Consider the following 20933-nt stretch of genomic DNA (forward strand, 5'->3'; position numbering starts at 1 on the left):
GGATCTTGGGGTCCAAGTCCATTGGACGCTCAAAGCAGCTGCGCAGGCTGACTCTGTGGTTAAGAAGGTATACAGTGTATTGGCCTTCATCAATCGTGGGATTGGATTCAGAAGCCAAGAGGTAATGTTCCAGTATATAGGGCCCTGGTCAGACCCCACTTGGAGTACTGTGCTCAGTTCTGGTCACCTCACTGCAGGAAGGATGTGGAAACCATAGAAAGGGTGCAGAAGAGATTTACAAGGATGTTGCCTGGATTGGGGAGCATGCCTTATGACACTGATAGGATGCAGAAGTGGGCTGAGAAGTAGCAGATGGAGCTCAACCCAGAAAAGTGTGAGGTGGTACATTTTGGAAGGACAAATTCCAAGGCAGAGTACAAAGTAAATGGCAGGATACTTGGTAGTCTGGAGGAGCAGAGGGATCTGGAGGTACATGTCCACAGATCCCTTAAAGTTGCCTTACAGGTAGATAGGGTAGTTAAGAAATCTTATGGGGCGTTAGCTTTCATAAGTTGAGGGATAGAGTTCAGCCATTGAATGGTGGTGCAGGCTCAAAGGGCCGAATGGCCTACTCCTGCACCTATTTTCTATGCTTCTATGTTTAAGAGTCACGAGGTAATGATGCAGCTCTATAAAACTCTGGTTAGGCCACACTTGAAGTACTGTGTCCAGTTCTGGTTGCCTCACTATAGGAAGGATGTGGAAGCATTGGAAAGGGTACAGGGGAGATTTACCAGGATGCTGCCTGGTTTAGAGAGTATGCATTATGATCAGAGATTAAGGGAGCTAGGGCTTTACTCTCTGGAGAGGAGAAGGATGAGAGGAGACATGATGGAGGTATACAAGACATTAAGAGGAATAGATAGAGTGGATAGCCAGCACCTCTTCCCCAGGGCACCACTGCTCAATACAAGAGGACATGGCTTTACGGTAAAGGGTGGGAAGTTCAAGGGGGTTATTAGAGGAAGGTTTTTTACTCAGAGTGGTTGGTGCGTGGAATGCACTGCCTGAGTCAGTGGTGGAGGCAGGTACACTAGTGAAGTTTAAGAGACAACTAGACAGGTATATGGAGAAATTTAAGGTGGAGGGTTATATGGGAGGCAGGGTTTAAGGGTCGGCACAACAATGTGGGCTGAAGGGCCTGTACTGTGCTGGACTATTCTATGTTCTATAAAACAGGTTGTGTGAACTCGGCCTTTCTCCTTGAAGCGACGGAGGATGAGAGGTGACCTGATAGAGGTGTATAAGATGATGAGAGGCATTGTTTGTGTGGATAGTCAGAGGCTTTTTCTCAGGGCTGAAATGGTTGACGCTAGAGGACACAGGTTTAAGGTGCTGGGAGTAGGTACAGAGGAGATGTCAGGGGTAAGTTTTTTTTACTCAGAGAGTGGTGAGTGTGTGGAATGGGTTGTCGGCAATGGTGGTGGAGATGGATACAATAGGGTCTTTTAAGAGACTTTTAGATAGGTAAATGGAGCTTAGAAAAATAGAGGGCTATGGGTAAGCCTGTTAATTTCTAAGGTAGGGACATGTTCAGCACAGCATTGTGGGCCAAAGGGCCTGTATTGTGGAGAAGTATAATACGATTAGGAATAGTCAGCATGGCTTTGTCAAGGGCAGGTTGTGCCTTACGAGTCTGATTGAATTTTTTGAGGATGTGACTAAACACATTGATGAAGGAAGAGCAGTAGATGTAGTGTATATGGATTTCAGCAAGGCATTTGATAAGGTACCCCATGCAAGGCTTATTGAGAGAGTAAGGAGGCATAGGATCCAAGGGGATATTGCTTTGTGGATCCAGAACTGGCTTGCCCACAGAAGGCAAAGAGTGGTTGTAGACGGGTCATTTTCTGCATGGTGACCAGTGGTGTGCCTCAGGGATCTGTTCTGGGACCCTTCCTCTTCATGATTTTTATAAATGACCTGGATGAGGAAGTGGAGGGATGGGTTCGTAAATTTGCCGATGACACAAAGGTTGGGGGTGTTGTGGATAGTGTGGAGGTTGCAAGAGGACAATGATAGGATGCAAAACTGGGCTGAGAAGTGGCAGATGGAGTTCAACCCAGATAAGTGTGGAGTGGTTCATTTTGGTAGGTCAAATATGATGGCAGAATATAGTATTAATGGTAAGGCTCTTGGCAATGTGGAGGATCAGAGGGATCTTGGGGTCCAAGTCCATAGGATACTCAAAGCAGCTGCACAGGTTGACTCTGTGGTTAAGAAGGCATGCGGCGTATTGGCCTTTACCAATTGTGGGACTGAATTTAGGAGCCAAGACTGAGTTTAAGAGCTGAGAGGTAATGTTGCAGCTATATAGGATCCTGGTCAAACCCCACTTGGAGTACTGTGCTCAGTTCTGGTCACCTCACTATAGGAAGGATGTGGAAACCATAGGAAGGGTGCAGAGGAGATTTACAAGGATGTTACCTGGATTGGGGAGCATGCCTTATGAAAACAGGTTGAGTGAACTCCGCCTTTTCTCCTTGGAGTGACGGAGGATGAGAGGTGACCTGATAGAGATGATGAGAGGCATTGATCGAGTCAGATAGGATAGTCAGAGGCTTTTTCCCAGGGCTGAAATGGTTGCCACACGAGGACACAGGTTTAAGGTGCTGGGGAGTAGATATAGAGGAGATTTCAGGGGTAAGTTTTTTTACTCAGAGAGTGGTGAGTGCGTGGAATGGGCTGCCAGCAATGGTGGTGGAGGCGGATACAATAGGGTCTTTTAAAGGACTTTTGGATAGGTACATGGAGCTTAGAAAAACAGAGGGCTCTGGGTAACCCTAGTAATTTCTAAGGTAAGACATGTTGGGCACAACTTTGTGGGCCGAAGGGCCTGTATTGTGCTGTAGGTTTTCTATGTTTCTAGCAACTAAAATAATCATTAGGAGGGAAAAGATGAAATATGAAAGCAAAGTAGCAAACAGTATCAAAGTAGATAGTAAAAGCTTTTTCAAATATGTAAAAAATAAAAGAGTTGAGAGCAGATAAAAAATTTAGAACTGCTAGAAACTGAGACCAGTGAAATAATAATGAGGGACAAGGAAATGGCAGATGAACTAAATAAGTATTTTGTGTCAGTCTTCACTGTGGAAGACACTGGCAGTGTGTCAGATGTTGAAGGGTGTGAGGGAAGAGAGTGCAGTTACTATTACAAGGGAGAAGGTGCTCAAAGAGCTGAAGGACGTAAGAGTGCACTAGTCACCCGGACCAGGTGAACTGCACGCTGGGGTTTTGAAAGAGGTAGCAGTAGAGATTGTGGAGGTATTAGTAATGATCTTTCAAAAATCATTGGACTCTGGCATGGTGTCAAGGGACTGGAAAATTGCAAATATCACTCCACTCTTTAAGAAAGGAGGAAGGCACCAGAAAGGAAATGATAGACCAGTTAGCCTGACCTCAGTGGTTGGGACGATGTTAGTCAATTGTTAATAGTTTTGGGCTCCTCATTTAAGAAAAGATGTGCTGGCATTGGAGAGGGTTCAAAGGAGGTTCACAAGGATGATTCTGGGAATGAAAGGGTTATCATACGAGGAATGTTTGATGGCTCAGGGTCTGTACTTGCTGAAATTTAGAAGGATGAGGGGCATCTCACCAAAACATTTCGAATGTTGAAAGGCCTTGACAGAGTAGATGTGGAAAGGATGTTTCCCATGGTGGGAGAGTCTAGGACAAGAGGGTACAGCCTTAGGATAGAGGGGCGTCCTTTCAAAATAGAGATGCAAAGGAATTCCTTTCACCAGAGGGTGGTGAATTTGTGGAATTTATTACCACAGGCAACTGCAGAGGCCAGGTGGTTGGGTGTATTTAAGGCAGAGATTGATAGGTTCCTGATTGGACATGGCATCAAAGGTTATGGGGAGAAGGCTAGGGGGTGGGGCTGAGGAGGAGAGAAGAGGAACAGCCATGATTGAATGGTGGAGCAGACTCAATCGGCCAGATGGCCTAATTCTGCTCCAATGTCTTATGGTCTTTCGGTCACAAGTCCAGATAGAGTGGATGTGGAAAGGATGTTTCCTATAGTGGTGAGTCTAACACCAGATGGCACATCCTCAGAACTGAAGGATGTCCCTTGAGAACAGAAATGGGGAAAATTTATTTAGCCAGAGGATGGTGAATCTGTGGAATTCATTACCACAAACAGCTGTGCAGGCCAGTTCATTGGGTATATTTAAGGTGGAGGTTAATAGGTTCTTGATTAGTGAGGGTGTCAAATTCTACAGGGAGAAGGCAGGAGAATGGGATTGAGAGGGATAATAAATCAGCCAGAGCAGATTTGGCAGCCTGTAGGCGCTGGTTCCTATCTGCATTGTATTCTTTGTCGCGCATTTATTATGTTTATTATGGTAGTTAGTCATGTGGGTGGGGGCGTGGTAGAAGTGAAGAGTTTTAATTACGTGTTCACGCCTTTTAGAGAGTGTGATTACTTTAGAACTAGGGAGTAGGTAGGGAGATAATCCTTTTGTTGAGCGTTTAATTTGTTTAACTGTTTGCATTTAGCTTTGCTTACTTTTGATAGTTTTAGTTTCATTAGTTTTATTGCTTCAAGATTGTTTGTTTTGCTAGTTACTAATAAAGGATAGAATCCATTTCTTCCACGTTGAACATTATTATCGTTGGATTGTATGGACGATGTATCAACCAGGATTAACAGCACCCCCAGCCATCCAGTGCCCAGTCTCAAAGTGGTGTGGGTTTGTTCGAGTAGCCGCTATAGGACTAAATGGCCTAACTCCACTCCCATGTCTTATGGCCTCTCCTAAATCCCTTAAACTTCTTCCTGGCGAAATTACAATTCTGAAGACCCCGTCTGATCTTTACTTCTTTTGCGAAATGTTGCACCTCTCTCAACCATGATATCTTAACCTTAATATCCTTTCCCTGATAAGCACTATGTGGGCAGAAGGTACCAGCTTCGAAACTTCAGTCCAATTAAATTAGCAATTAAATCCCCAAATAATCTAATCCCTTCTGCCTACAAAATGCCCATACCCATAGATTTCCTGCACATTCATGTACCTATCCAAGAACCTCTTGAACACTCCTATCATCACCCTTGGCTGTACATTCTTTGTGTAAAAAACTTACCCTGCACATCTCCTTTGGATTTACCTCTCACTTTAAATACATGCTCTCTGGTATTAGGCATTTCAACTCTGGGAATAAGGCACTGTCTGTCTATCCTCTCTAAAGCTCTCAAATTAGAAAACTCATCATATATATGTCCTCTTAGCCTTCACTGCTGTAAGGAAAACAACCATGTTTATTAAACCTCTCATTATAGCATGTGCCCTCTAATCCAGGAAGCATCCTAGTGAACCTCTTCTGCATCGTGCCAAAGCCCCCAAATCCTTTTGGTAATGAGGTGGCCAGAATTGAATCTGTCTTTCATTATTTTATATACCTCAGTCAGATCTCCCGTCAGCCTCCAGCGCCCCAGAGAAAACACATCAAGTTTGTCCATCCTCTCCTTGTAGCCAATACTCTACTCCAGGCAACACTGTGATGCCCCTCCACATTCTTCCCGTAACACGGTGACCAGAACCTGTTGCATTTGCCTTTCCACATATACTTGTGTCATCTGACTAACATCCTCTTCCTAGTCAGTGATGTGTAACAGAATCAATATCACTGGCAAATCTTGTGAAATCTGTTAACTAAGTGGCAGCAGTACAATGCAATACATGATAAAATAGCAAAAAATAGTAGGTGTGTGTTAAAAACAGTTAATATACATATACAATTAAAGTCCACAATCAGCTCTTTGGGTCATAGTGACATTGAGTGCAAGGTGTTGCTGTGACACCACTCAACCAGCTGGCGTATCTCGCTCCTGTCGCCATCTGAGATTCTGCCAACAATGGTTGTATCATTGTTACATACAAATTGTATATAAGCGACTGGGCTTGTATACTCTGGAATTTAGAAGGCTGAGAGGGGATCTTATTAAAACATATAAGATTATTAAGGGATTGGACACGCTGGAGGCAGGAAGCATGTTCCCGCTGATGGGTGAGTCCAGAACCAGAGGCCACAGTTTAAGAATGAGGGGTAGGCCATTTTGAACGGAGTTGAGGAAAAACTTTTTCACCCAGAGAGTGGTGGATGTATGGAATGTTCTGCCCCAGAAGGCTGTGGAGGCCAAGTCTAGGGATGCTTTCAAAAGAGAGATGGATAGAGCTCTTAAAGATAGCGGAATCAAAGGTTATGGGGATAAGGCAGGAACTGGATACTGATAGTGTATGATCAGCCATGATCACAGTGAATGGCCTACTCCTGCACCTATTGTCTATAAACAGCTGGGATCGTAGTATCCCAATGTTCACAACTAAATGAACCCCTTTCTTTAATCCTGGCTTCCTGCTCAGTAAGAAATCTTTTATCTATCTCCAACACCATAGGCTCTTATCCTGAGACTTAACATTGTGTGAGGCACCTTGTCAAACATTTCTACTTTTATTGGTTCTCCTCTCACCACTCTAGTCGACACTTCCTCAAAAAACTCAAGGCTTCCCCCTTTGCTGATTCTGCTCAGTTAGATTACTATTTCATAATTACATTATTGAATTGAGTCTAACGTTCGCAGGAGTGAAGTGTTAGCTTGAGGTTAAAAGGTTGGTACACCACGGGCCGAAGGGTTTGTACTGTACGGTTCCACACTCTATAATATCTAACAACACGTTAGTCAGTCTGAGTTATCCTCCCTCTGGTACAGCACAGACTGGATGGGCCAAATGGCCTGTACTGTACCATATGGCTCCATGTTCTATATTTCTCTGATAGTGTGTGTTACAGTAGTCAGTCTGAGCTACCCTCCCTCTGCCTCCATCACTTCTGAACAGTGGTATCATTTGGGCACTTTTCCAATCTATAAGACATGGGAGCAGAATTAGGCCATTTGGCCATCAAGTCCGCTCCACTATTCAATCATGGCTGATCCTTTTTTCCACGGATTATTGAAATATTACAACTAATGCATCCAATATCTCAGTTGCCACGTCTCTTTAATGATCACAGGATCAAGACACCTGCATCAACCTTCAATTCTATCAGTCATGATTGTGATGGTATTTAATTCAATCCAGCATTATCCTCATCCATGGAATGTTCACAATGTGCCAAATGATCCTTATTTAACTCCTCACCACTAATCTCAGCCTCATTTTCAAAGGCACAGTGGTTACCCAGATCTCTCTTTTCTTTCTACAGCTAAAGCTCTATTCCTCATGGTCTACATTCTCTCATATTTCCCCTGCTTTGAAGCAACAACAATCTGTCTACTGCTAAACTTTGCCCTTGTTTTCTCTTTCACTGTCTGCTGAAAGTTTGTGGTAGATTGACCAGTCCACGTCTCCCTCCCCACCGTGTGGGCCCACACCTCCCTCCCCGTTGTCGAGACTAACATCTCCCTCCCCGTTGTCGGGCCCACGTCTCCCTCCCCATATTTGAGAGTCGGCTGCTCCCTGCCAACTGCCTTTACACTTGTTTGTCTCAGCAGCAGTTTGTGAAATTCCCTCTAACTCCAACTTCCAGCACACTTCACTGGAGCAGCCAGTGCTGTGATCAGACATGGGCAGTGTTGTGCCTGCCCTGTGAGTGAACAATGTCATTGTGTAGGGAAAGGCTCATTCTGCTGCACCGACCCAACCTCAGCTTTCGTTATGTCTGTCAATGAGAAACAGCACTCTTTCACTGTCCCTCGTCTCACTCCGCCCAGTGCCATTAACACAAGCACTCCAGTGCAACGCTAGAAGTCTATACTGAGAACTGCATCTCTTAGCAACACACATAAAATGCAGGGGAACTCAGCACGTCAGGCAGCAAACATGAAGGGGAATAAACAGTCGATGTGTCAGGCTGAGACCCTTCACCAGACTGCATCTCTTAGAGCAGACACTGACAAGAGTCTGGTGTCTCAAGTGAACACATAGGATCCTGACGTGAATAGGTGCAAGGGGTCAAGCCAGAGCTCCAGCCTCGACTTGCCTTTGCCAACGAGTTTTCTAGTGATCACCACATTGCTCTTGTGGGATCTTCTCTGCGAATTGGCCAGTGCATGTACAGTAACCACAGTTCTGAGATTTCAGAATACTCTGGGCCATCCCAATTAGGATGTGAAGGTGACATAGAGATGGAAATCTTTCACTATTTGCAACAAACAATGCCCATCCCCACTCTGTATCATTCCTACCGATGGGAAGAGCTGTCTGACTGTTCAGCATGTCCAGCACCAGGCTCGCAAGGTTGACACCTGATAACAAAGAACCACCCATAATGATGACACGAAACTTGGAAAAAAAGTAAATTGTGAGGAATTTAGAAAGAGGAAAGGTGTCAGAGCCAGAGTACAGTAACAACAGGTACTGAAAGCCAAATTAACAGTAATTACTCCGAATAGCAGAATTACAATGATTGTGAATGAACAAGCATGGAACCGTCCCACAAGGAGAAAGACAAGCTGAGAGGTTACTAGTGTGATCCTCAGCTTTAACCTGGACTGGATGCAAACCAAGCAGTCTCTGAAATGAGGTTACTGCATCCAACACCAAGCAGGGTAGGAAGGCATCACAACAGTCCCAAGCATGAGGTATCAACACACACACACAATCCCAAAGGAACTCAGTGGACCAGGCAGGGGAATAAATTGACATTTTGGGTGTAGATCCTTCACCAGGACTGGTAAGGAAGGGGGCAGAACGGGGAAGGGGACTCTGGACTGAGATTGTTACTGAGCTGATTAGGAAAGAGGCACTAATAATCCTGAAGAATTTTAATAAAAGGAGGAGAGTTAGTAATCAGAGATAACAAGAAACAATCCATACACTGCCCGAGGGCTTTGCAAAGACAGCAGGGATCTGGGACTACACGGAGAGCTCTTTAAAAGAGCCTCTACAAGCAAGATGAGCCAAATGGGCCACACACAGTTTCCCACTTTAACTTCAAATACTTGAGCCCTACAAAGCAAGTGAGGGTCAGTACCTGTGGAAAGTGCTTGGTAAGAACTTCAATGACTGGATCATCATGCTGAACCTTGGCAGTCAGGATGGAGCTGAGCATATGACTGAGAGTCACCACTCCCAGAACCTGCCTGAAAACACAAACATACAAGAATCACAAAGCAGACAGCAGCTGCTAGCACACTCCTGAGGGGAAACACTATCACCCCAGCCCAATGAACGGGGAGAAGAATACAGGACAATGCAGTGAGAACCACCTTTCACCAAAGCCAGCATATTTGATTTGATGAGACTTTCCACACGTCTCTTCCTTCTCCCCTCTACCACCGCACACCTCTTCTCATCCTGTACCTCTGCTCCCACCACTCCACTTCAGCTGCGAAGCAAAATATAGAGCTCCAGTGGCCCTCCCTTTCAACAGCAGTATCCCCATTCAATGATATTCCCATTCATAGTTTCTATGAGATCCCATCACCACCCATTTTCCCCTCCCCCTCACAGGGACTGTTCCTCATTTCTCCATACCATCCAGCATGTCCCTTCCAGGGGATCTACCACCTGCTCTGTCCTTCTTCCCTTGCCACCACCCACACACAGTCCTTCCTGGTGATTCCAGTCGGGTGACCAGCATTCTGTGTTCACAGCATGCTCAGATGGAAAGCTGGATTTGAGAAGGACCCTAAGACACCAAACAGCTGCCTCATGAATCCCCCGTCCTACTCCCTCTGACCAAACCCTCTTACACTGCCAGCCTGAGGAACACCGCCTTATCATCTATCTGAGCAAGGTGCAGTCTTCTGCAGCGAAGAATGGCTTCTCTCACCCTGCCTCAGTGACCACAGGAGCCTGGTCATATCCTTTCTCACGCAGAATCCCCACGGCTTCTCGACAGGACAGAGATGGTGGTACGGAAAGAGGCGCCACAATTTTCAGCTGCTCAACACAAACTTTCCACCACCTGAAAAAGTACAGAAACTCCATAAGCATCCCCAGATGTCTCTGAATGAGGACCCGTCCTCCTACACCCTTCATCCAAGGGCAGCTACCTCCCAATACTGAGTCAAATTGCTTACCAGGGCTTCTGGCCAGGTTCTGCAAGTTTCTGTTGGAATCCCTTTTGTACCATCCATTTATCACTGAGGAACTTGGACCTGCAGGAACAGAAAGGAGGGAGAGAGAAAACAGGCAATTATAGACTGGTTAGCCTGACATCAGTGGTGGGGAAGATGCTGGAATCAATTATAAAGGATGAAATAGAGGCACATTTGGATAGCAGTAACAGGATTGGTCCGAGTCAGCATGGATTTACGAAGGGGAAATCATGCTTGACTAATCCTCTGGAATTTTTTGAGGATGTAACTATGAAAATGGACAAGGGAGAGCCCGTGGATGTAGTGTACCTGGACTTTCAGAAAGCCTTTGATAAGGTCCCACATGGAAATTAGTGGGAAAAATTAAGACAAATGTAGGTCCCTTAAGACAAATGTAGGTCCCCTACAGACAGAAACAGGTGAATTGATTATGGGGAGCAAGGACATAGCAGACCAATTGAATAATTACTTTGGTTCTGTCTTCACTAAGGAGGACATAAATAATCTTCCAGAAATAGTAGGGGACAGAGGGTCCAGTGAGATGGAGGAACTGAGCAAAATACATGTTAGTAGGGAAGTGGTGTTTGGTAAATTGAAGGGATTAAAGGCAGATAAATCCCCAGGGCCAGATGGTCTGCATCCCAGGGTGCTTAAGGAAGTAGCCCAAGAAATAGTGGATGCATTAGTGATAATTTTTCAAAACTCATTAGATTCTGGACTAGTTCCTGAGGATTGGAAGGTGGCTAATGTAACCCCACTTTTTAAAAAAGGAGGGAGAGAGAAACCGGGGAATTATAGACCGGTTAGCCTAACGTCGGTGGTGGGGAAACTGCTGGAGTCAGTTATCAAAGATGTGATAACAGCACATTTGGAAAGCAGTGAAATCATCGGACAAAGTCAGCATGGATTTGTGAAAGGAAAATCATGTCTGACGAATCTCATAGAGTTTTTTGAGGATGTAACTAGTAGAGTGGATAGGGGAGAACCAGTGGATGTGGTATATTTGGATTTTCAAAAGGCTTTTGACAAGGTCCCACACAGGAGATTAGTGTGCAAACTTAAAGCACACGGTATTGGGGGTAAGGTATTGATGTGGATAGAGAATTGGTTGGCAGACAGGAAGCAAAGAGTGGGAATAAACGGGACCTTTTCAGAATGGCAGGCAGTGACTAGTGGGGTACCGCAAGGCTCAGTGCTGGGACCTCAGTTGTTAACAATATATATTAATGACTTGGATGAGGGAATTAAATGCAGCATCTCCAAGTTTGTGGATGACACGAAGCTGGGCGGCAGTGTTAGCTGTGAAGAAGATGCAGGGTGACTTGGATAGGTTAGGTGGGTGGGCAAATTCATGGCAGATGCAATTTAATGTGGATAAATGTGAAGTTATCTACTTTGGTGGCAAAAACAGGAAAACAGATTATTATCTGAATGGTGGCCGATTAGGAAAAGGGGAGGTGCAACGAGACCTGGGTGTCATTATACACCAGTCATTGAAAGTGGGCATGCAGGTACAGTAGGCGGTGAAAAAGGCGAATGGTATGCTGGCATTTATAGCAAGCGGATTTAAGTACAGGAGCAGGGAGGTACTACTGCAGTGTACAAGGCCTTGGTGAGACCACACCTGGAGTACTGTGTGCAGTTTTGGTCCCCTAATCTGAGGAAAGACATCCTTGCCATAGAGGGAGTACAAAGAAGGTTCACCAGATTGATTCCTGGGATGGCAGGACTTTCATATGATGGAAGACTGGATCGACTAGGCTTATACTCGTTGGAATTTAGAAGACTGAGGGGGGATCTGATTGAAACATATAAAATCCTAAAGGGATTGGACAGGCTAGATGCAGGAAGATTGTTCCCGATGTTGGGGAAGTCCAGAACGAGGGGTCACAGTTTGAGGATAAAAGGGAAGCCTTTTAGGACAGAGATTAGGAAAAACTTCTTCACACAGAGAGTGGTGAATCTGTGGAATTCTCTGCCACAGGAAACAGTTGAGGCCAGTTCATTGGCTATATTTAAGAGGGAATTAGATATGGCCCTTGTGACTAAAGGGATCAGGGGGTATGGAGGGAAGGCTGCTACAGGGTTCTGAGTTGGATGATCAGCCATGATCATACTGAATGGCGGTGCAGGCTCGAAGGGCCGAATGGCCTACCCCTGCACCTATTTTCTATGTTTCTATGTAGCACATGATATTGGGGGTAGGGTACTGATATGGATAGAAAATTGGCTGGCAGACAGGAAACAAAGAGTAGGGATTAACGGGTCCCTTTCAGAATGGCAGGCAGTGACTCGTGGGGTACAAGGCTCGGTGCTGGGACCACAGCTATTTACAATATACATTAATGATTTAGATGAAGGGATTAAAAGTAACATTAGCAATTTTGCAGATGACACAAAGCTGAGTGGTAGTGCGAAATGTGAGGAGGATGTTATGAGAATGCAGGGTGACTTGGACAGGTTGGGTGAGTGAGCAGATGCATGGCAGATACAGTTTAATGTGGATAAATGTGAGGTTATCCACTTTGGTGGCAAGAACAGGAAGGGAGATTACTATCTGAATGGTGTCAAGTTAGGAAAAGAGGAAGTACAACGAGATCTTGGTGTCCTTGTTCATCAGTTACTGAAAGTAAGCATGCAGGTACAGCAGGCAATGAAGAAAGCTAATGGCATGTTGGCCTTCATAACAAGGGGAGTTGAGTATAGGAGTAAAGAGGTCCCTCTGCAGTTGTACAGGGCCCTTGGGTATTGTGTACAGTTTTGGTCTCCAAGTTTGAGGAAGGACATTCTTGCTATTGAGGGAGTGTAGTGTAGGTTCACAAGGTTAATTCCCGGGATGGCGGGACTGTCATATGTCAAAAGATTGGAGCGACTGGGCTTGTATACACTGGAAAGTAGAAGCATGAGAGGGGATCTGATTGAAACATATTAGATTATTAAGGGATTGGACATGCTAGAGGCAGGAAACATGTTCCCGATGTTGGGGGAGTCCAGAACCAGAGGCCACAATTTGAGGGTAAGGGGTAGGCCATTTAGAACGGAGTTGAGGAAAAACTTTTTCACCCAGAGAGTTGTGGAGCTGAGAATGCTCTGCCTCAGAAGGCAGTGGAAGCCAATTCGCTGGATGCTTTCAAGAAAGAGTTAGATAGAGCTCTTAATGAATGCAGAGTCAAGGGATATGGGGAGAAGACAGGAACGGAGTACTGATTGTGGATGATCAGCCATGATCACAGTGAATGGTGGTGCTGGCTCAAAGGGCCGAATGGCCGACTCCTGCACCAATTGTCTATTGAAATGGTCAGTGTAAAGCTCCACCTTTTCTCAGCCTGTCACTGCCAGTACCCAGGCCCAAGGGCTTACATGTAGTTGCGGATGGAGTCTGGGAGGATAACCACACATCGCTGTCCTTTCTTCAGGCTTTGGGCTGCCTGGACAGCAACAGAAACAGCACTCCCTGAACTTCCACCTGAAAGAACGGCCAAATGTTAATGACGGTAAAGTGCAGACCAGTCAAACGGCTTTCGCCAACAGACTGTATACAGAGTAAACCCCCAGCTCCTCCACCACACGCATGCACGCCTGCATGTCTTTAAATCAAGGGCCCGGTGGAAGGACCTCGCCATCCCTTCCTATCCACAATCACGCTATAACCAGTTTCTCACCGCACAGTAGTCCCTCTTCTCTGATCAGCTGGCGGGCCATTTGAAATGAACTTTTGTCATTGCTCTTGTACCACTTGTCCACAACCTGCAGAGAGACACATTGGTTAGACATCCTAACTCACGTATCAAACTCCCAAACCACAGGGGCCACAAACCTAACTGTGTGAGGTGGAACCCATGTGAACCTCCACCCTTCCAACCCAGAGCTCCCAGGCCAGAAAGCCCAAACTACACAAAGTGATGTCTGGAAAAGGCAGAGAAGAGCAGTCATTCAGCCTTCAGCACAGCTGAACACAAGAGCGTAAGATACAGGAGCAGAATTAGGGCATTTGGCCCATCAAGTCTGCTCTGCCATTTCATCATTGCTGATACAATTTTTACTCTCAGTCCCAATCTCCTGCCCTCTCCCTTCATACCCTCACCAATCAACAAGAATCTATCAATCGCTGCCTTAAATATACATAAAATTTGGCCTCCTCAGTTGCCTATGGCAAATAATTCCACAGATTCACCACTCTCTGGCTAAAGAAATTCCTCCTCAGACAAAATGAAGATATCAGGGGAATTACTATAAAAGGGACAGAGCATAAATTGGCCTGTTACATGGATGAGATTTTGATCTATCTAGGGCAACCAACATACTCTTTACCTAAATTGATGCAGTCCTTTGAACAATATGGCCAATCATCAAGATACAAGATCAACATAGATAAAACCCAACTACTTTCATATAACTATAGCCCACCAAGAGAAATTGAAAGTAGATATACTTGGGCATGGCAAACAGAGTCTGTCAAATATTTGGGCATCATTATGCCAAAAGATTAGGCAAAATTATCAGAATGCAATTATCAGCCTATATATAAAAAAAATTAAGGAAGATATAACAAGATGGAACCTAATTCCTTTTCTTGGTCTCAGTTCAAGGATTGAATCTATTAAAATGAATTTACTGCCCAGACTACTATATCTCTTTCAGACCCTACCAATAGAGATTAACCAAAATCAATTCAATGAATGGAACAAGATGCTATCAAGATATATATGGCAAGGTAAAAGGCCTAGGGTTCGTCTCAAAACTTTGCAATTAGCCAAGGAAAAGGGGGGAATGGGGCTTACCCTCTCTTAGAGATTATTATTTTGCAGAACAGTTGAGAACCGTGATATGCTGGTGCAACCCATCATATGACGCTCAATGGAAAAACATTGAGGAGGGGATACTTCCCATCCCCATACAGGCAATTTTGGCTGATAACAACCTACAAAGTTACATAAATACTATTGATAACCCATGGGTGAAATGGACCCTTAAAATATGGAAAACTATTATAAAAGAATATAAACTAGAGAGAGACATTGCAATTCTTAAATAGTGTGCATATGACTTGGATTTTACGCCGAATAAACTGGATGCTAGATTTAAAGACTGGACAGCTAAAGGAATAACAGCTATTTGCAATATAATGAAAGAAGGAACACTGTTCAGCTTTGAAATGCTCCAAGAGAAACACTTATTAGAAAAACAAGACTTTTACCAGTATTTACAGATGCGAAAGTATGTTAATAGGACAGTTAAAAATGTAACCAAGGCAAGTACATGTCTGATAGAGCTATTTAGAAAAGCATATAATTCAGACAACGGTCGTAGAGTCATTTCAAGCGTGTATAAGGGTTTGTCAAATCTTAAAACACATTCGACTTCATACATTAAAACAAAATGGGAGAAAGAAGGAGGGATAATAATATCTGAGGAAGACTGGACAATAGTAGGGAGGTATCAATGGAAATGTACTATTTCACAGAAATGGAAGGAGTTTGGATGGAAAAACTTGATAAGATATTTTATTACACCCTCGCAGAAATCCCACTATGATAGTAACCCCCCTGTTTGCTGGAGAAATTGTGGAAATCAAAATGAAACCATTATCATATTTTCTGGGAATGCCCCGTTATCAAAGACTATTGGAGTGGGATACATAATGCCCTGCAAGACATTTTTAAATGTGAAATACCCTTAGAGAGTAAGACCATATACTTTGGGTATATTCATCAAGAATGGTTGAAAAGAGATAAATATTTGATGAATGTACTGCTGGTGGCTGGTAAACAGACTCTTACCAGGAAATGGTTATCGCAGGAGAGCCCAACTTTAAATGTATGGATGGAAATTACAATGGACATTTACAAAATGGAGAAGATAACAGCATTTGTTAATCATAAGTTGGAACAATTTGATTCATACTGGAAAAAATGGTTTAACTACATAACACCTCATAGGCCTGATTTTATTCTCATAAGTCAATGAATATGTTGTAAAAAAAAATCACTCCCTACTCTGTATATAGTTTTCTTCTTTCGATTGTTCTTTCTTTCCTCTCCTTTCTATAAGTGTATACCTCAGATAAGTATTATGTGGAGATTTGTGACGAATATGATTATACGATATATATGTACAGTATCTGAAATACATCTTATGGAAATGTTTGTTTGATGATGAAATTCAATAAAAGATAAATTACAAAACAAAAATTCCTCCTCATCTCCACTCTAAAAGGACACCCCTCTATGGTCAGGCTGTGTCCTCTACACATCCACTCTATCAAGACCTTTCACCATTCAATGTTTCACTGAGGTCACCCCTCATTCTTCTGAATTCCAGTGAATACAGGCCCAGAGCCATCAAACACTATTCATATAACAAGCCATTCAATCCTGGAATCATTTTTTGTGAATCTCTTTTGAACCCTCCCCAGTTTCAGCACATCCTTTCTAAGGGGACTAAAACTGCTCACAATACTCGAAGTGAGGCTTCATCAGTGCTTTATAAAGGCTCAACATTACATCCTCAATTTTATATTCTAGTCCTCTTGAAATAAATGCTATCATTACACAAGAACTCCCAAATCCCTTTACGCTTCATTTTTTTTGTATTTTCTCTCCACTTAGAAAATAGTCGACCCTTTCATTTCTAATACCAAAGTGATGACCACACACTTCCCGATACTGTATTCCATCTGCCATTTCTTTGCCCATTCTCCAAATCCGTCTAAGTCCTTTTGTAGTGCCTCTACTTTCTCAAAACTACCTGCCCCTCCACCTATCTTCATATCATCTGCAAACTCTGCAACAAAGCTATCAATTCCATCATCTAAATCATTGATACATAACGCAAAAGGAATCGGTCGCATGGAACACCACCAGTCACCAACAGCCAACCAGAAAAGATTCCCTTCATTCCCACTCTTCGTCACCTGCCAATCAGCCACTGCTTTATCATGTTGAAATCTTTCCTGTAATACCATGGGCTTGTAGCTTGTTAAACAGCCTCATGTCTGGCACCTTGTCAAAGGCCTTCTGAAAATCCAAGTACACAACATCAACTTAGTCTATACTGCTTGTTATTTCTTCAAGAATTCCAACAGATTTGTCAGGCAAGATTTTCCCTTGGAAAAGAAAAACAAGCTGACTATACCCTATTTTATCATGTGCCTCCAAGTTCCCTGATACTGCATCCTTAATAATCAAATCCAAAGTCTTCCCAACCACTGAGGTTAGACTAACTAGCCTCTCGTTTCCTTTCTTCTGCCTCTCTCTCTTCTCAATTGATGGTTTCCTGATCAGTCAGGGCATCAAAGGATATGGCGAGAAGGCAGGTGTATCAGGTTGAATACGATCTGGGATCAGCCATGATGAGCTGACTCAATGGGCTGAATAGCCTAATTCTGCTCATATGGCTTATAGTCATCTACCTTCAGATCTTTCATTTTCCCAATAACCTTCTCTCCAGTAACTTCATGACCCCAACACCTGGAACTTCCACCATACGATACTGCTAATGTCTTCCACAGTGAAGACCGATGCTAAATACTTATTCAGTTGATATGCCATTTTGTTGCCCCTCATTACTACCTCTCCAGCATAGTTTTTCAGTGGTACAATATCTGTTGTCATCTCTCTTTTACATTTTATACGAAGAAACTTCCGACATTTTATATGAAGAAAGTTTCGGCACAGACTAGAAGGGCCAAATGGCCTGTTTTCTGTGCTGTAGCGTTCTATGGTTCTACTTTTGATATCCTCTTTAATAACACTGGCAAGCTTACTTTCGCATTCCACCTTCACCTTATTTAGAAACTTTTTCAGTTGTCTTCTGTTGGTTTTTAAAAGCTTCCCAATACTCGAACTTCCCACTAATTTTTGCACTATTATATGCCCCCTCTTTGGATTTTATGTGAGTTTTAACTTCTCTTATTAGTCATAGTTGAGTTATCTGGACAAGGATAGATCTGGTCGTTGAGTTATCATGGACAAGGATAGATCTGGTCCTAGGGTTGAGGTTCTGAACTGGAAGGCGGCCAAATTTGAAGAAATGAGAAAGGATCTAAAAAGCGTGGATTGGGACAGGTTGTTCTCTGGCAAAGATGTGATTGGTAGGCGGGAAGCCTTCAAAGGGGAAATTTTGAGAGTGCAGAGTTTGTATGTTCCTGTCAGGATTAAAGGCAAATTGAATAGGAATAAGGAACCTTGGTTCTCAAGGGATATTGCAACTCTGATAAAGAAGAAGAGGGAGTTGTATGACATGTATAGGAAACAGGGGGTAAATCAGGTGCTTGAGGAGTATAAGAAGTACAAGAAAATACTTAAGAAAGAAATCAGGAGGGCTAAAAGAAGACATGAGGTTGCCTTGGCAGTCAAAGTGAAGGATAATCCAAAGAGCTTTTACAAGTATATTAAGAGCAAAAGGATTGTAAGGGATAAAATTGGTCCTCTTGAAGATCAGAGTGGTCGGCTATGTGCGGAACCAAAGGAAATGGGGGAGATCTTAAATAGGTTTTTTGCGTCTATATTTACTAAGGAAGCTGGCATGAAATCTATGGAATTGAGGGAATCAAGTAGTGAGACCATGGAAACTACAGATTAAAAAGGAGGAGGTGCTTGCTGTCTTGAGCAAAATTAAAGTGGATAAATCCCCAGGACCTGACAGAGTGTTCCCTCGGACCTTGAAGGAGACTAGTGTTGAAATTGCGGGGGCCCTGGCAGAAATATTTAAAATGTCGCTGTCTACGGGTGAAGTGCCGGAGGATTGGAGAGTGGCTCATGTTGTTCCGTTGTTTAAAAAAGGATCGAAAAGTAATCCGGGAAATTATAGGCCGGTGAGTTTAACGTCAGTAGTAGGTAAGTTATTGGAGGGAGTACTAAGAGACAGAATCTACAAGCATTTGGATAGACAGGGTCTTATTAGGGAGAGTCAACATGGCTTTGTGTGTGGTAGGTCATGTTTGACCAATCTGTTGGAGTTTTTCGAGGAGGTTACCAGGAAAGTGGATGAAGGGAAGGCAGTGGATATTGTCTACATGGACTTCAGTAAGGCCTTTGACAAGGTCCCGCATGGGAGGTTAGTTAGGAAAATTCAGCGCTAGGTATACATGGAGAGGTGGTAAGTTGGATTAGACATTGGCTCGATGGAAGAAGCCAGAGAGTGGTGGTAGAGAATTGCTTCTCTGAGTGGAGGCCTGTGACTAGTGGTGTGCCACAGGGATCAGTGCTGGGTCCATTGTTATTTGTCATCTATATCAATGATCTGGATGATAATGTGGTAAATTGGATCAGCAAGTTTGCTGATGATACAAAGATTGGAGGTGTAGTAGACAGTGAGGAAGGTTTTCAGGGCCTGCAGAGGGACTTGGACCATCTGGAAAAATGGGCTGAAAAATGGCAGATGGAGTTTAATACTGACAAGTGTGAGGTATTGCACGTTGGAAGGACAAACCAACGTAGAACATACAGGGTTAATGGTAAGGCACTGAGGAGTGCAGTAGAACAGAGGGATCTGGGAATACCGATACAAAATTCCCTGAAAGTGTCGTCACAGGTAGATAGGGTCATAAAGAGAGCTTTTGGTACATTGGCCTTTATTAATCGAAGTATTGAGTATAAGAGCTGGAATGTTATGATGAGGTTGTATAAGGCATTGGTGAGGCCGAATCTGGAGTATTGTGTTCAGTTTTGGTCACCAAATTACAGGAAGGATATAAATAAGGTTGAAAGAGTGCAGAGAAGGTTTACAAGGATGTTGCCGGGACTTGAGAAACTCAGTTACAGAGAAAGGTTGAATAGGTTAGGACTTTATTCCCTGGAGCGTAGAAGAATGAGGGGAGATTTGATAGAGGTATATAAAATTATGATGGGTATAGATAGAGTGAATGCAAGCAGGCTTTTGCCACTGAGGCAAGGGGAGGAAAAAAACCAGAGGACATGGGTTAAGGGTGAGGGGTAAAAGTTTAAAGGGAACATTAGGGGGGCTCCTTCACACAGAGAGTGGTGGGAGCATGGAATGAGCTGCCAGACGAGGTGGTAAATGCGGGTTCTTTTTTAACATTTAAGAATAAATTGGACAGATACATGGATGGGAGGTGTATGGAGGGATATGGTCCGTGTGCAGGTCAGTGGGACTAGGCAGAAAATGGTTCGGCACAGCCAAGAAGGGCCAAAAGGCCTGTTTCTGTGCTGTAGCTTCTATGGTTCTATCTGCCTTTAGAATACTTCTTCCTTTTTGAGATGTATATATTCTGTGCCTACCGAATTTCTTCCAGAAATTCCAGCTATTGCTGCTCTGTTGTCCTCCCTGCCAGTGTTCTTTGCCAATCAACACTGCCCACATCATACTGACCAATCTCTAATTGCTCCACAAGTTCATCCACCTTATTCTGAATGCTACGCACATTTAAACACAGCACTTTCGGTCCCACATTCTTCACCCTTTTGAATTTTGCCTCTGTGGTACAATTTAACTCTTTGCTCTGTCTGCATTTGTACCCAATCATTGGCTTGTCCTTCCTTACATTCATGTTACATCCGTCATCTACTTGTAAACCTGCTGGCCCATCCTCAGCTCCTTCATACTGGTTCCCATCCCCCTGCCATATTAGTTTAAACCACTCCCAAAAGCTCTAGTAAACCTGCCCGCAGGAATATTGGTTCCCCGGGATTCAAGTGCAACCCATCCCTTTTGTACACGTCCCACCTGCCCCAGAAGTGGTCCCAATTATCCAGATATATGAATCCCTGCCCTCTGCTCCAAACCATCAACACGCATTTATCTGCCACCTCATTTTATTCCTATACTCACTGTCGCATCGCATGCACTATCCATCTCCCCTTTTAATTTGTAGACCACATCCTTACTACTGTTTTGGGGTCTGTATATAACTCCCATCAGAGTC

The 20933-nt window shown here is 43.7% G+C and overlaps 1 protein-coding gene across 2 annotated transcripts in view; it reads right to left on the reverse strand.

Moving 5' to 3' along the window:
- The window catches only part of cbsa (cystathionine beta-synthase a), an 82967-nt gene that overhangs the window by 9508 nt on the left and 52526 nt on the right, over positions 1–20933 (reverse strand). The window contains exons 10-15 of one of the 2 annotated variants that reach the window (XM_072259802.1): positions 13711–13795; positions 13409–13514; positions 10031–10108; positions 9781–9915; positions 8980–9088; positions 8192–8251 (exon numbers count right to left, since the gene is read on the reverse strand). In XM_072259802.1, coding sequence (XP_072115903.1) covers positions 8216–8251; positions 8980–9088; positions 9781–9915; positions 10031–10108; positions 13409–13514; positions 13711–13795 — 549 coding nt within the window. In that variant the 3' untranslated portion in view covers positions 8192–8215. The remainder of the gene's footprint in view (positions 1–8191; positions 8252–8979; positions 9089–9780; positions 9916–10030; positions 10109–13408; positions 13515–13710; positions 13796–20933) is intronic. The other variant, XM_072259801.1, reaches the window with a different exon arrangement.

Source organism: Mobula birostris, chromosome 6, assembly GCF_030028105.1.
Source record: "Mobula birostris isolate sMobBir1 chromosome 6, sMobBir1.hap1, whole genome shotgun sequence".
NCBI classification, from domain to species: Eukaryota; Metazoa; Chordata; class Chondrichthyes; order Myliobatiformes; family Myliobatidae; genus Mobula; species Mobula birostris.